Below are 16,584 nucleotides of genomic sequence, written 5' to 3' on the forward strand. Positions count from 1 at the left end.
ATAGAGCGTTGCAGTCCCGCCCCCTTCCATGACGACGCCAGGCCCAGGAAATACTTCCCAATGCATTTTTCCCATAGACATTCCAAAAAGTATTTATTTAAAGACCATTTAATTAAGCGTCTTACGAAGCCAACTCTTGTCGTGACAAATCATGACAACAAACAAACAACAAACAAACAATATTTTGGACCAAACAAATAGTTACAAAGAATAAAAACAACAAAGAAAGTAAATGTAACCTGCCGTTTTCTTCTTCTTTCTAATTATTTCTTCAGACCGAAAAATTGTGTTTGTTGTCATGATTTGTCACGACAAGAGTTGTCTTTGTCCGCGGCGTAAACGTCTTTAAATAAATACTTTCTGAAAAGTCTATGAGGAAAATGAACGGGGATTTATTTTCCGGGTCTCTCGAGGGGACGGGACTGCGACGCTCTATAGGCGCCATTCTATTACCGCCAATACAGCCCAATACAACGAGAGGAGGGGCAACGCGTTAAAACACTTTAATTGCCCGGGGTTATTTAATCCATTACATTCATGCGCCCATTCGATTTATAAACACGGACCACTTTTACCGACGGACCGGATGTTGTTGTGAATGTCTGTGTAGCAGCTAACAATAGCCACACCACTCTAGAGTCGATCGACAACAACGGGAGGTAAGAATAAATCTATCGCGACTAGCGACTGGACCGCGGAGCGCCGTCTAACACAGGATATTTTTTCATAATTAGACGGGATGATTTAGATCGCGAGTTATTAATGTTTTAAGATTTTCGTTTTCATCAGCTAAACAGGGGAGGGAGTTTTTCGATGGCGTCTTACTCTTGCACAACACCGAGGATTGCCCAACAGGCGCTCCCAGGCTGTGGAGCCATGCGATCCGTTCTCATATCAATAAACTTCGTCTTTTGGACAAGACTTCGTCCTGGGCGTCGGGCGTTACTAATAGAAAGGACAAAGAACTTGGTCCTGGGCGTCGGGCGTTACTAATAGAAAGGACGGTGAACTTGGTCCTGGGCGTCGGGCGTTACTAATAGAAAGGACAAAGAACTTGGTCCTGGGCGTCGGGCGTTACTAATAGAAAGGACAAAGAACTTGGTCCTGGGCGTTGGGAGTGTACTGCTACATCGTGATGACCCTTTCCTTACCTTCAGTCCTGCAGAGCCTTTATGTCCCACTAGGCCTTCCAGACCCCTTGGACCCTGCAGTGGAAAACAAAGAAAGTTGTGACGCATGTGTTTGGAAGAATCCGTTATTGTACTGACAGACAATCACATCATTATATTGTCCATGTCCATCCATGCCGTACGTGGCACTGTGGTGTTCAGCCGCGCGGCGCCACACTGTGGTATTCAGCCGCGCGGCGCCACACTGTGGTATTCAGCCGCGAGGCGCACTGTGGTATTCAGCCGCGCGGCGCCACACTGTGGTATTCAGCCGTGCGGCGCACTGTGGTATTCAGCCGCGCGGCGCCACACTGTGGTATTCAGCCGCGCGGCGCCACACTGTGGTATTCAGCCGCGCGGCGCACTGTGGTATTCAGCCGCGCGGCGCACTGTGGTATTCAGCCGCGCGGCACCACACTGTGGTATTCAGCCGCACGGCGCCACACTGTGGTATTCAGCCGCGCGGCGCACTGTGGTATTCAGCCGCGCGGCGCACTGTGGTATTCAGCCGCGCGGCACCACACTGTGGTATTCAGCCGCACGGCGCCACACTGTGGTATTCAGCCGCGCGGCGCTACACTGTGGTATTCAGCCGCAAGGCGCCACACTGTGGTATTCAGCCGTGAGGCGCCACACTGTGGTATTCAGCCGCACGGCGCACTGTGGTATTCAGCCGCACGGCGCCACACTGTGGTATTCAGCCGCACGGCGCACTGTGGTATTCAGCCGCGAGGCGCCACACTGTGGTATTCAGCCGCACGGCGCACTGTGGTATTCAGCCGCACGGCGCCACACTGTGGTATTCAGCCGTGCGGCGCACTGTGGTATTCAGCCGCGCGGCGCCACACTGTGGTATTCAGCCGTGCGGCGCCACACTGTGGTATTCAGCCGCGCGGCGCCACACTGTGGTATTCAGCCGCGCGCCGCCACACTGTGGTATTCAGCCGCGCGGCGCCACACTGTGGTATTCAGCCGCACAGCGCCACACTGTGGTATTCAGCCGCGCGGCGCCACACTGTGGTATTCAGCCGCACAGCGCCACACTGTGGTATTCAGCCACGCGGCGCCACACTGTGGTATTCAGCCGCACAGCGCCACACTGTGGTATTCAGCCGTGCGGCGCCACACTGTGGTATTCAGCCGCGCGGCGCCACACTGTGGTATTCAGCCACGCAGCGCCACACTGTGGTATTCAGCCGCGCGGCGCCACACTGTGGTATTCAGCCGCGAGGCGCCACACTGTGGTATTCAGCCGCAAGGCGCCACACTGTGGTATTCAGCCGCGCGGCGCACTGTGGTATTCAGCCGCACGGCGCCACACTGTGGTATTCAGCCGCGCGGCGCACTGTGGTATTCAGCCGCGCGGCGCCACACTGTGGTATTCAGCCGCGCGGTGCCACACTGTGGTATTCAGCCGCACGGCGCCACACTGTGGTATTCAGCCGCACGGCGCACTGTGGTATTCAGCCGCACGGCGCAGTGTGGTATTCAGCCGCGCGGCGCCACACTGTGGTATTCAGCCGCACGGCGCCGCACTGTGGTATTCAGCCGCACGGCGCCGCACTGTGGTATTCAGCCACACGGCGCCACACTGTGGTATTCAGCCGCGCGGCGCCACACTGTGGTATTCAGCCGCGCGGCGCACTGTGGTATTCAGCCGCGCGGCGCCACACTGTGGTATTCAGCCGCGCGGCGCCGCACTGTGGTATTCAGCCGCGCGGTGCCACACTGTGGTATTCAGCCGCACGGCGCCGCACTGTGGTATTCAGCCGCACGGCGCCGCACTGTGGTATTCAGCCGCGCGGCGCCGCACTGTGGTATTCAGCCGCGAGGCGCCACACTGTGGTATTCAGCTGCGAGGCGCCACACTGTGGTATTCAGCCGCGAGGCGCCACACTGTGGTATTCAGCCGCGCGGCGCCGCACTGTGGTATTCAGCCGCGAGGCGCCACACTGTGGTATTCAGCCGCGAGGCGCCGCACTGTGGTATTCAGCCGCGAGGCGCCACACTGTGGTATTCAGCCGCTCGGCGCCACACTGTGGTATTCAGCCGCGCGGCGCCACACTGTGGTATTCAGCCGCGCGGCGCACTGTGGTATTCAGCCGCTCGGCGCCACACTGTGGTATTCAGCCGCGCGGCGCACTGTGGTATTCAGCCGCGCGGCGCCACACTGTGGTATTCAGCCGCTCGCCACACTGTGGTATTCAGCCGCACGGCGCCACACTGTGGTATTCAGCCGCACGGCGCACTGTGGTATTCAGCCGCTCGCCACACTGTGGTATTCAGCCGCACGGCGCACTGTGGTATTCAGCCGCGCGCCACACTGTGGTATTCAGCCGCTCGGCGCCACACTGTGGTATTCAGCCGCGCGGCGCACTGTGGTATTCAGCCGCTCGGCGCCACACTGTGGTATTCAGCCGCGCGGCGCCACACTGTGGTATTCAGCCGCGCGGCGCCACACTGTGGTATTCAGCCACACTGTGGTATTCAGCCTGGGGACATTGTGACCATGAAAAGGTCATGGGGTGGCCTATGGATGGATGACTCATCCTCGCCTCTCAGGTCCGACCCAACTGTCAGCGGTCTGGTAGCATTGTACAAAACGAGTGGTATTTTAAAGTTGTTGTTTTCGTTATGCGGTGTACTGTATGTACTGGTGCTGCAGTCCAACAGTGACTATATCCACAGGATCTTGGGGTGGCGGCAGTGGCTCATAGCGAGCTTGTAGATCTGCAATTTTTTAAAACAAATCGTGAAAATGTGGCGCAAATCTTTGAATATATATTCTTTTAGGGCGAATATTTTTAACTGAAATCTTTGCTTCTGGGGGGTCCCTGGAACAACATATTTTGAGATGGGGGTCGGCGGCCAATTACATATAATGTTTGGGGTCCTTGACATGAAATAGTTTGAGAACCACTGAACCAGTGAAATAGTTTGAGACACTGAACGGGTGAACATCCTAACTGCTTCCGATGAGTTGGTGCCTTCCATGGTTTCCTCCATCAACTGTGTGTGAATGTACTACTGTATGCTCTCTATACTCTAAGCCTAAGGGCTCTATTTCTTCGTCCATGCTAAACCCCTTATCCCTAAACTTCTTTGCCTTTTTTCACAATTTTGAAAAACATTTTTAAATAGTTAAAATAGCCAATCTGCAAGCTCACAACGTGTCGATGTAAATTGGCTATTTTAACTATTCAAAATGTTAGGGGTCACATGGACGGACCGCATCAGAAATGTGGACCTCTATGTGGACCTACCACGGGTCACAGACAAAGTCAGAGAGAGAAGGATGAGGCTGGCAGGGCACTGCATCAGGCACCCAGAACTTAAGGCAAGTAAATTGACCCTATGGGAGCCAAACCCAGGGCAAAGCCAGGAGGGGAAAGAAGCGTACCACCTAATGTAGACGTGCTGCGGCGCGACAGCTTGGCTGACAACACTGCAGAGCTCAAGAACCTGATGTTGGAGAGGAGAGTGTGGAGGGCAGCGATCCAGGAATCCCGAGTTGGTGTTGGCTAGACCTCACTCTGCAGTAACTAGTTGGTGTTGGCTAGACCTCACTCTGCAGTAACTAAACTAGTTACCACTGTTGTCAGTGATTGGGAGTGGTGAAAGATTGTGGAAAACAACCATCACAAGATGGTCAATTAAGCAATAATTAAGCAAACACTTCTGCGCTGCTTACAGAACTCACCTTCGGCTCGTTCTTGCAGCAACGCAGGCGTGCCATTAATGACAATAACGCACACCCTTGAATGTAATATTGCGATTATACAACAGTTACCCTTAAAACTAAGAGATAAATCATATTTTTTTAATGAAGCCACTACGACCACAAATGTCCCAAGAAACTGGCTAGCCTAGCCACCGAGTCTGCTGCACTCTGGACATTCTGTGTTTATTAGGTGTTCCATGATGCTGGTTTGAAAGCACGACAAGAAGGCTGTTTCAACCAATCAATCAGATTGCTTCCACGAAACGACCTGTTGTATAATGCATTTTGGAGTACGTGCCCTATTGCTTCAACAGGGGACAACTGTCATTGCTACAAGGGTCACGAGATCAAACGCTGGTGTACAGATGCAGCACTGTACTGTACTGTACTGTACTGTACTGTACTGTACTGTACCTCGCTCTTACACACAGCTGCCTGCTCTGTACTGTACCTCTTACACACAGCTGCCTGCTCTGTACTGTACTGTACTGTACTGTACTGTACTGTACTGTACTGTACTGTACTGTACTGTACCTCGCTCTTACACACAGCTGCCTGCTCTTGTCTTGGCAACAGCATCAGAGAAACAGAGAACTTGTTTCTCCTTTGCGATTTTTGAATAGTGACTCCATGTTGAATGTGGTTAAGATACATTATGTATTAACGGTGCTGCTGCAAGTGTTAAATATCTCTATAAAGAGATTGCTAGACTTCACCTCGCCATGTTGTTAGTAAGCAGAAAATGCATTTTCAGGCAGAAACCTAATTTCAGAGGGAGAAGTGGTACAGGAACACTAATACTTTGGAGCAGATAAATGGGTTCTCTCTCCAGATTGGATGAAATTGGCAACTAAAAGAGATGGGGAGAGACTTAAAGGTACATTCAGTGATTTCACTTAATTCAACTATCACTTATTTTTTCTTATTTTTTGGATAATCCTCCCTACTATAAAGTGTGCGTACCATATAAGGAGTTCCCCCCTGTCCCCAGTGAGCCCCTGGGGTCAAAAAACCCTAGTTTCGGTTTGGGCTTTGGGTGGCAAAGCTTTCATCCAATCAGGATGAGAGGTGCCTTCCTCCAATCATGATCGAGTGTGGCTGGCATTGGTGCGCGTGCTGTTGGTCTGTTGTACTTCCCCCACTGTAGAGCGTGTGCATGTGCACATCTTGTTACCGGGTGGACCGGGTTTTTTTCCCAAATCACCCAAATCACTGAATGCTCCTTTAACTGTTAGTGAACCAACACTCTATAGCAGGGGTGCCCACATTTATGACCTGAGATCTACTTTCAAAATGACCAGCTCAACAAGATCTACCCACTGAAAAAACAAGTGTACCATTGCTGAAAATAGTTTAAATATATAATGTACCTGGGGGGGCTTTGGAATAGGGAGAAATTATGACAGGCAGTTTCTGCTGTCAAAATATGTCCCCCCCGTATTTAACTTAAACGCCCAATGCATTCTCAATGGCAATAGCACAAACTTTGCCATGCTACTAGTCCTACAATGTAGGACTAGTAGCATGGCAAAGCCCCTGAGGGGGCTTTTGAATAGTAGAGTTCGTGTTACATTCTGTACAGTATAAGACAAATGCACTTGGCATGGGAAATAGAGGGGGAGAAAAATTTATTTTCTTTTCTTCAATATATTTAAATGAAATACCTACACAGCCTTTGTGATCTACTGGTAGATCGTGATCTACCTTTTGGGCACCCCTGCTCTATAGCAATGGTTAACCCATTTTGGGCGGGAACCCCTTTTGGTGTTTTAAAGCATTATGTTATACTTTAGCTATTGAAAAATAGCAGATCTACAAGCTCATAGCACGGCACCGAGTGCCGTACTACGAGCTTGTAGATCTGCTATTTTTGAAAAATCGTGAAAATGTGCCTCAAATCTTTGAATCAATATTATTACAGAGTGAACATTTTAACTCAAATCTTTGCTTCTGAGGAGGTCCCTGGAACAACATATTTTCAGATGGGGGGGGGGGGGGGGGGGGGGGGCGGAGGCATATTACATATCATTTTTGGGACATGAAATATTGAGTTTTTCAGAAAACTGTCATGATTTAGAAGATATTTTTTAAGTCAGGCCTAAATGGGTTAACAAAAATCAGACCGGTCTGAAGTGAGTGGTGCAACAGTGCCCCCTGGTGGTACTCTAAACATAGGGGCATAGGGACATAGGGACATAGGGGCATAGGGACATCTCTGTTCCTTGGAGTGGTTGCACCACTCAAAACACACTGCATTAACAAGCTTGTGATTAAAACAACAACTATTGGATGCATTGCAGGTGATTTTTTTTCCATTGACTGAATAGTAACAGATTTGGAAAATGTAGATTGCATTATATATTTGTTTTACTGAATTAGCTTGTATGGAAATAGTTTTGTTTATTGTTTGACTGTTTTGTCTTCCGATTTATCCAATTATGTTGATTAACAAGCCAACAATTTATTATGTTTAAAAATGTAGATACAGCTGGGCATCATTTTATAGCAATTTTCATGATATTCTCTTGACGTAATCATGTTGATTATTGAGTCGTGTTTTCCATCTTTGCAACAAGGAGAATCCTCCGTAATTATGCTGGTCTAAAATCTATTTTCAAAAGCCCCACTGTAATTGTCTCCTATTACGGTTATTAAATATTAAATTCAATGATTGCAATTTTAGGCGAACCATGTGAAACTAATCTACCGAATGAAATGCTCTAATTATACCATTCATGAATATTGTATCAATTATTCATTTAGCTCAAGGATCCTGATGTAACACCAAGGGCATCTTTCCACAGCAGAACTCTCCTTCCATTAACTCATTTACGACGATTCTACAGATGTCTTCTAAATCCTGACAGTTTTCTGAAAAACCCATGTTTCTATGTCAGTGGTTCTTCGATTTTTCAAAAATAGCAGATCTACAAGCTCATAGGGCGCCACTCGGTGGCGCGCTATGAGCTTGTAGATCTGCTATTTTTCAATAGCTAAAGCATAACTTAATGCTAACACCAAAAGGGGTTCCCGCCCAACATGGGTTAACCCATGTAGACCTGACGACGATGTCTTCTAAATCTAGACAGTTTTCTGAAAAACCTATGTTTCTGTGTCAGTGGTTCTCAAACTATTTCATGTCAAGGACCCCTAGAATTATATGTATTTGGCCTCCGACCCCCATCTGAAAATATGTGGGAGTCATGATTTGAGTTAAAAACGTTCGCTCTGAAAGAATATATTATATATTCAAAGATTTGTGCCGCATTTTCACGATTTTTCAAAAATAGCAGACCAGTGGCGCGCTACGAGCTTGTAGATCTGCTATTTTTCAACAGCTAAAGTATAACATAATGCAATGAACACCAAAAGGGGTTCCCGCCCAGAATGGGTTAAGATGATGTTGTGTTCTTTGCAGACATGGCCATGCGGGCATGTTTTCCATCATGCAAAGAACTTCCAGCGTGTTTCATGAATGACATTTCTAAAAAAACAACAAAAACAAAACAAGGTATTTTGTGTGTTTGAATCTATGCAGGGGCAAAACGTTGCCTTTTCAACTTGCAAATACAGTCATAATAATTTGTCCTGTACTGTATGTAACACTGTTCCCCCAGAGCGTATTTCATAATTAGCAAGAGTTAGGAACCCTGTGACTTCCACGGCGTGCAATAACAGTATAATTGGCAACATTTGATAATTTATTATACATCATCATACTATAATTCAGTCAATGTCTGTCTGAATGTCTGTGTGTCTGAATGTCTGTATGTCTGTCTGTCTGTCTGTCTGTCTGTCTGTCTGAGTGTCTGTCTGTGTGTCAGAAACACTTTCGTAGCTCCTCACTGCCTGCACCAATCGCTCCCACTTTTCACACAGGCATTGACCATAATAATATGGAGGTCTTAACGAAGCCCTTTTTTTGATTTTACACATTAATGATTAATAATGAATTTATTAGTGAATTCAAAATGCGAAAACGCACCCAGGGCCAAACGAGGGGGGGGGGGGGGGGCAATATCTCACAACGGGTAAGGGCTAGTGACTATAATTATCTATTGTTAAAAAAAAGGATAGACCCCTGGGGGACCCCCGTCATTGAAGCGTGGATAGACCCCTGGGGGACCCCCGTCATTGAAGCGTGGATAGACCCCTGGGGGACCGCCGTCATTGAAGCGTGGATAGACCCCTGGGGGACCCCCGTCATTGAAGCGTGGATAGACCCCTGGGGGACCCCCGTCATTGAAGTGTGGATAGACCCCTGGGGGACCCCCGTCATTGAAGTGTGGCTAGACCCCTGGGGGACCCCCGTCATAGTGTTTAAGGGGTACCAAAAAGGAAACCTGCAACTGCGTATTGTCTTATATTACCTGAAAGAAAGACAAAATCACACCTGTGTGAACTGAGCGGTGCAACTACTCTACTGTGCTCTGTACTGTATTGCAGTGTACTGTGCGGGGGTCCCCGGGGGGGAGGGGGGGGACCACCATGGTCTGGAGCGGGGAGGCTCGGTCCCGGTGAGAGGGCGGGGGGTCCCGGAACATCCAGACATCCAGTGCGTTCCTGGGGCGTCTGCCGCACGTCCGAAATGGTCGAGAAATGACCGAGTTACCATGTGGGGGTCCCTGGGGGGTCCGTGTGGGGGTCCCTGGGGGGTCCGTGTGGGGGTCCCCGGGAGTCCTCCGAACATCCAGAGCCCCACGAACGGCCCAGGGCTCGTACTGTAGTGTCCTCTGTGCCACTTTACTCTGTGCTGTACTCTACTGGCCACTTTAGGTGTTGCAGCTTTCCGTGCTCGGACATACAGACACAGACATACGGACACACGGACGGACGGACATAGTTCCGTAATGGAGCAGAGGCACCGCTCAAAAATTATGATTACAAGAAGCTGTTTAAAAAAAAAAGCGTGAGAGGTCTGAAAAACTTATGGGAGCACTTTAAAAATTAAGGCAATACAATTGCTTCGCAGCTTCGTGACGAGCCCTTGGGTTCCAAACGGAGCTGGCTGCGTGACACGGGCAGTCTCTCAAGCTGACAGCAGCATCATGCCGTGCGGTGTTCCAGAGCACAGTCAAACAGCCAGACAGATGGGGATGTTCCAGAGCACAGTCAAACAGCCAGACAGATGGGGATGTTCCAGAGCACAGTCAAACAGCCAGACAGATGGGGATGTTCCAGAGCACAGTCAAACAGCCAGACAGATGGGGATGTTCCAGAGCACAGTCAAACAGCCAGACAGATGGGGATGTTCCAGAGCACAGTCAAACAGCCAGACAGATGGGGATGTTCCAGAGAACAGTCAAACAGCCAGACAGATGGGGATGTTCCAGAGCACAGTCAAACAGCCAGACAGATGGGGATGTTCCAGAGCACAGTCAAACAGCCAGACAGATGGGGATGTTCCAGAGCACAGTCAAACAGCCAGACAGATGGGGATGTTCCAGAGCACAGTCAAACAGCCAGACAGATGGGGATGTTCCAGAGCTGCAGTCAAACAGCCAGACAGATGGGGATGTTCCAGAGCACAGTCAAACAGCCAGACAGATGGGGATGTTCCAGAGCACAGTCAAAGAGCCAGACAGATGGGGATGTTCCAGAGCACAGTCAAACAGCCAGACAGATGGGGATTACACACCATCTGCCGGAGCTGAGATGCCCTTTCAAAGGAGAAGGAGACATCAATGATGCTATTATCCGCACGTCGTGCAAAGCTGCACAAAGCGTGCTTTACTTTGAATCTAACTCTGATTAACCACCTCGAAATCCAGTGAAATCCCCACATATACCCCATTTAATTCTGGGGCTGAACATGCGGTGAAAATAGGCGATCTATACGAGCTCACAATGCGTCGCAACGCGAGATTCCTTGTGGAGTCTAGCGGAGTCTAGCGGAGTCTAGAGGAGTCTAGCGGAGTATAGCGGAGTCTAGCGGAGTCTAGCGGAGTATAGCAGAGTCTAGTGGAGTATAGCGGAGTCTAGCAGAGTCTAGCGGAGTATAGCGGAGTCTAGCGGAGTATAGCGGAGTCTAGCGGAGTCTAGCGGAGTCTAGCGGAGTATAGCGGAAGCTCCGCGTGCGTCACCGAAGGGGAAGTTCGGTCCCTTGGATCGAATTGATAAGAAAAGACGAGCCGCGATTGGCCAGTAGTCACTTGAGTGGCAGCGACGAAGCGTGACTTCCGTAATTTCGCTTGACTTTTGGTCCTTATGCTGGAGACACATGGTTCCAATGAACTGCACAGGCCAACAAGGCATCTATTTTTATTCATGTTTTAACCCATTTTGGGCGGGAACCCCTTTTGGTGTTAGCATTATGTTATGCTTTAGCTATTGAAAAATAGCAGATCTACAAGCTCATAGCGCGCCACCGAGTGGCGCGCTATGAACTTGTAGGTCTGCTATTTTTGAAAAATCGAAGAACGACTGACATAGAAACATAGCTTTTTCAGAAAACTGTCAGGATGTAGAAGACATTTTCAGAATCTGATCTCAGGTCAAAATGGGTTAATATCTATGGGCTGGACGCTCCATAACTGTGTTATTCATGTTTTAATATCTATGGGCTGGACGCTCCATAACTGTGCATAACTATAGTCCCAAGTTCCCAAAAGGTGTCTGGCATACAGTAGCTGTTTTCTGTTCCGGACGGTTCACTTCCCCAGAGCTCTGTGTGCTTTTGGCTCGGCACATGGAACTGGAGAGTGGAAACCCATGTGAACTGTGAAGGTGTCTCCGGTTCAGATCCGACTCCCGAGCCAACGCAAACCGAGGGGAAACGGAGCAGGAAACGGTTATAGTTTTAGATCGCCTCATTTAAGAACTGTGTTAAAATAAACAAACCTCCCGGCCGCCATACTCACATGGATATGAAGAATCAACTGACTGAGAGAAAACGCTAATGTTGCTGCTGCTGAATTAGTCACATTTTCGCTAGAAACAGACTATCATATATGAGTGACTGACTGTCATAAACGATACCTCCATGTCCATGACAATATCGCCGAGACAGCTTGTTGAAAAAGGACCACAAGATGTTATTCTCCATAGAGAAAGTACTTCCGTGAACCAGGGGATGAGCGAGTGATGTCAGGAGGACTTCGGTGCTCTATTCCGATTTCTGGAATAGGAGTACAGTTATGCACTGAGCCCATTAGCCATGTTTTCGGAAGCTGGTAGCCAGGGGACTCTTTGAATGTATATTCTTTCAGAGCAAATGTTTTTAACTCAAATCTTTGTTTCGGGGGGTCCCTGGAAAAACATATTTCCAGTACAGGACAGATGGGGGTCCGTGGCCAAATACAGATCATTCTGAAGGTCCTTGACGTAAAAGCAAAATACAGATCATTCTGAAGGTCCTTGATGTAAAAGCAAAATACAGATCATTCTGAAGGTCCTTGATGTAAAAGCACCACTGACATAGAAGCATACTGTAGGTTTTTCAGAAAACGTTTAAAGGGATAGTTCAGATTTTTTGAACTTAAGTTGTATGAAATACTTGCCATTAATATAGTGTGGTTGCAACTGTATTAATTGATTGCCCGAGTCCTGTGGTGGGAGTTCTGCTCTGGTTTTGGTGAAATATCAAGTAGTTCCGGTCATTTTGTGGGGGGCACTGGGGGCCACGCAGTAAAAGTAAATTAATCCACAAAACGAACGTAATTTGTATTGTTGACCCATTTCTAAAATATTAGAAACTTTCGTTATTTTTTTACCCCTCTATCCATATCACTACGCCCAAAAAATAGTTCCATGTGATAGAGGGGTCAAAGTTGAACGAAAGTCGAGCTAATATTTTAGAAATAGGTCAACAATACAAATTACGTTCGTTTTGTGGATTCATTTACTTTTACTGCGTGGCCCCAGTGCCCCCCACAAAATGACCGGAACTACTTGATATTGACCAAAACCAGAGCAGAACTCCCACCATGGGACTCGGGCAATCAATTAATACAGTTGCAACCACTATATTAATGGCAAGTATTTCATACAACTTAAGTTAAAAAAATCTGAACTATTTCTTTAGAATCGGCCTCAGTCCTGAATGGGTTAAAATTGGGGAGTAAACAAAACTGGGGAGTTAACCAAACTAAACAATACTCAAAAAGGTTTCAGCGTGTATAAAAACACCTGGTGCTAAAGAGAACTATAGGTTTCTGACCTGTTTGGTACTTTCAAGGGACAAGCTGGCAATAGAGGGTATTAAGTGAGTGGTAAAGTGAGTTTAACGTCGTTGTTTAGTGCAATCAGACAGGACTTCTCTGTTTGGATGTATGGGCTGTAGGGCTGTCCCCGACTAAGGATTTGTATAGTCGAAATTAATATGAATAAATTTGCTGTTAGTCGACTGATAGTCGACTGAACACCCCCCTGCACCCCCCCCCAAAAAAACAACACATTTGCATTAAGGTTGGGCGATAAGCTCTCAAGGCGCCGCGTCCTGCCTGTTTTTGCAGCGCCGTTCGCTACGCGTTGAGAGCTTGTAGATCCGTCTATTTTTGCAGCGCAGCTGCGCAGCTGCAAGCCAAGCTAACATCACAACCACTGGCTGGTGACAGTGTTGTTAGCCGCAGCAACATGTAGCCTGCCCTGGTAACTTCTCCTCCTCCCCGGAGAACTCTTGCCTCCCCGCACCGTCGGGGAGGCTGATCCACAAGCTCTCAAGGCATCGCGTCCTGCCTGTTTTTGCAGCGCCGTTCGCTACGCGTTGAGAGCTTGTAGATCTGTCTATTTTTGCAGCGCTGGTGTCGGGGTTCGTTCACGTTGTCAATAAAAAAATAACCTAGATTACAGGCGGAGATGAAGTTCAATCAGTGGGTTGAATCAGTAGCTACACGCTAAGCTAAGCGCTAAGCTAACGATCCCCGACCCTACACTAACACTAGCAGCCTGTTTTTTATTTCCCCCCCGACTTCACGGGTGGCGCATTGGGATTGTGATGAGACACGAGACAGCAGTGTGCATTCTGTTGTGACTGTATATTATTAAACTGCATGGGTCTGGACTCCGGAGCATAAACAACATGTAGGCTACAGTACAGTAGCCTCCCTCGGCTCGGTCCCTCCCAGCCTTTACTCTGGCTGCCAGAGTGTTCCCCGATGCTGCGGTGCGGGGACTGGGAGCATACCATTATGGAGGAGGGGTTTTCCACCCGGCCCAAAAGAAAAAAATCGTCCCGACTGTTTGTTTTTTTTTGTGAACATCGACTGAGAGGTTGTCAGTCGACTGAGACCCGTTCCGATCGATTAGTCGACTATTCGACTAATCGAGGTCAGCCCTAATGGGCTGTCAAGGCCGGAAAGTAGGGTTTTTTTGCCACTCAGTAGGCGTTCCCGCATAACTTCCGGGTTTGATGATAATGATCATCACGCACATGCCCTCTATAATGTGTGCTTCATGTGCAATCCTTCCTTCCTTGTATAGGACATGTCTCCTTGCCCTTTACTTTAGGAAAAGTGACATTGAAAAGACTAATATACTGTAGCTGCTAAATGTTAAATGCCTAAATTGCAAATTGTACGGCTAGCTAAATGAAACAAAACTCCAGAACTTTGGTCAGACCGTATCAAGCGTTAAACATCTTACCCTCCTGCCCTTGGGTCCTCGGACGCCTGCAACGCCCCTCGAACCAGGAGGCCCCTGAATATGAGAACATGTACATTAACAACACAACCAGAGGCTGATTAACCACTCTTCATTGTACAACGGTGGCATGCAAAAAATATATCAGCTGTTTTTATATAATGAAGATTATTTCTTTTTCAAAAGGGCACATTTGTCCAGAGGGAAAAGGGCGCTCTAGCACCCCCTACTGTACAGTATGTAGTATAGGAACTTACTGGCATGCCTGGCGCTCCGGTGGGCCCGCTCCCTCCAGGCGTCCCGGGATGCCCCTGATGAAGACAGCAGCAACGTCACCCTCAACATTAATATCTGCCATTCGCTCATGAAAAAGAACAAAGACAAGCTGCAATCCATAACCTTTTTCCATGTCCTGAATCCAGGATTAAAATCAACCTAATATAACCCATTCCATTCTGACCTGAGATCAGATTCTAAAAATGTCTACTACATCCTGACAGTTTTCTGAAAAAGCTATGTTTCTATGTCAGTCGTTCTTCGATTTTTCAAAAATAGCAGACCTACAAGCTCTTAGTGCGCCACTCGGTGGCGCGCTACGAGCTTGTAGATCTGCTATTTTTCAATAGCTAAAGCATAACATAATGCTAACACCAAAAGGGGTTCCCGCCCAAAATGGGTTAACCCATTTAGAAATTAGCCTTATAGCTTTTAACCACTTTTAAGCATTATTTTAAACTTTAGCTGTTGAAAAATAGCAGATCGAGTGCCGCGCTATGTGAGCTTGTAGATCTGTTATTTTTGAAAAAGTCGTGAAAATGATGTGTGCAATTCTTTGAATATATCTTATTTCACAGTGAATGTTTTTTAACTCAAATATCTGCTTCTGGGGGATCCCTGGAACAACATGTTTTCATATGTTGGTCCGTGGCCAAATACATACAGTATAGGCTACTGTATATCTGGGGCTCCTTGACATGAAATAGTTTGAATGAATGAATCCTGGGATTTGAAGAAAACTGTCGTGATTTAGAACTTCTAAATCACGACAGTTTTCTTCAAATCCTAGGATTAGAAGCCATTTTGTAGAATCTGGTCTCAGGTCTAAATGGGTTAAATGGTAGAAGCAAAGACTTGAGTTAAAAACGTTCGCTCTAAAATAATGTATATTCAAAGATTTGCGCCACATTTTAAATTGCAACAAAAACAGTTTTTTCAGCAATTCAATATTTAGCTGTCACATTAATGCAACTTTATTTTACCCTTTTTTAATAGAGTGCTACGGTGTGTTAACCTGACTCCGCCAGATGGGGCAGCAGAGAGTAACGGTGTGGAGCTTAGTCCTAAAACAGGTACGTGAGAATAGCAGATTTCTGAAGCCGGTTTTGGATTTATGCAGAAAATAAGACCTGATGACATTTAGCCTCTCAGACCCAAGAATATGTTGTTGCCTTTGGTACCATAAGGAGAGACAACAGGCAAACAATTAAAATAACAATTCTTCTACATTCTCAAATTGTGTAGACTTCTTATAAATTAAGTAGATGCAGCTGTTTAACAATGATTAACCATGTTTTAAGCTCTCAAGAGTTAAAGTTCTAATAAGGGTCCATTGTGTTACCAACTCTCCATCATTTAGCTGGGGACCACCTGCAACCCCCTCAAGGACCACTGGTGGTCCCTGAACCACGGGTTGAAAACCACTGCTCTATGGGATAAATTACAACCATTACTAACTCAGCTGTCGAGTCTGAAGCCGGTTATGTGCTTAGATTAAGTATGTGTGTGTTCAGCACAGTTGGGTAGATTATTTTATCGCAGAAATTGTGTTAATATCATAAGTCTATGTTTGCTACAGAGCTTATTTTCAGAGCTTTATTTTTTTTATCCAAAACCCATATATAGTTAAATATGCTGTAAGAGATATCTTCTGATTCAAAAGGTAAAGCTCTATGCAAGTAATGTTGCTATGATGTTAGGCTTGACGTCGACATTTAAAAATAATTCTTCTAAATCCTGACAGTTTTCTGAAAAACCTCATGTTTCTATATCAGTGGTGCTCATTCATGTCAAGGACCCCCAGAATTATGTGTATTTGGCCACCGACCCCTTCTCAAA

General features: G+C 47.2%; 1 protein-coding gene across 1 annotated transcript in view; it reads right to left on the reverse strand.

The window, feature by feature from the left end:
- Positions 1 to 16,584, reverse strand: part of LOC306933678 (uncharacterized protein) — a gene marked incomplete at its 5' end in the record, with an annotated part of 149,248 nt that overhangs the window by 85,016 nt on the left and 47,648 nt on the right. Inside the window, 3 exons of the mRNA XM_079515988.1 lie at positions 1,152 to 1,205; positions 14,473 to 14,526; positions 14,727 to 14,780. Coding sequence (XP_079372114.1) covers positions 1,152 to 1,205; positions 14,473 to 14,526; positions 14,727 to 14,780 — 162 coding nt within the window. The remainder of the gene's footprint in view (positions 1 to 1,151; positions 1,206 to 14,472; positions 14,527 to 14,726; positions 14,781 to 16,584) is intronic.

This window comes from Electrona antarctica, assembly GCF_951216825.1.
Source record: "Electrona antarctica genome assembly, chromosome: 12".
Taxonomy (NCBI): Eukaryota; Metazoa; Chordata; class Actinopteri; order Myctophiformes; family Myctophidae; genus Electrona; species Electrona antarctica.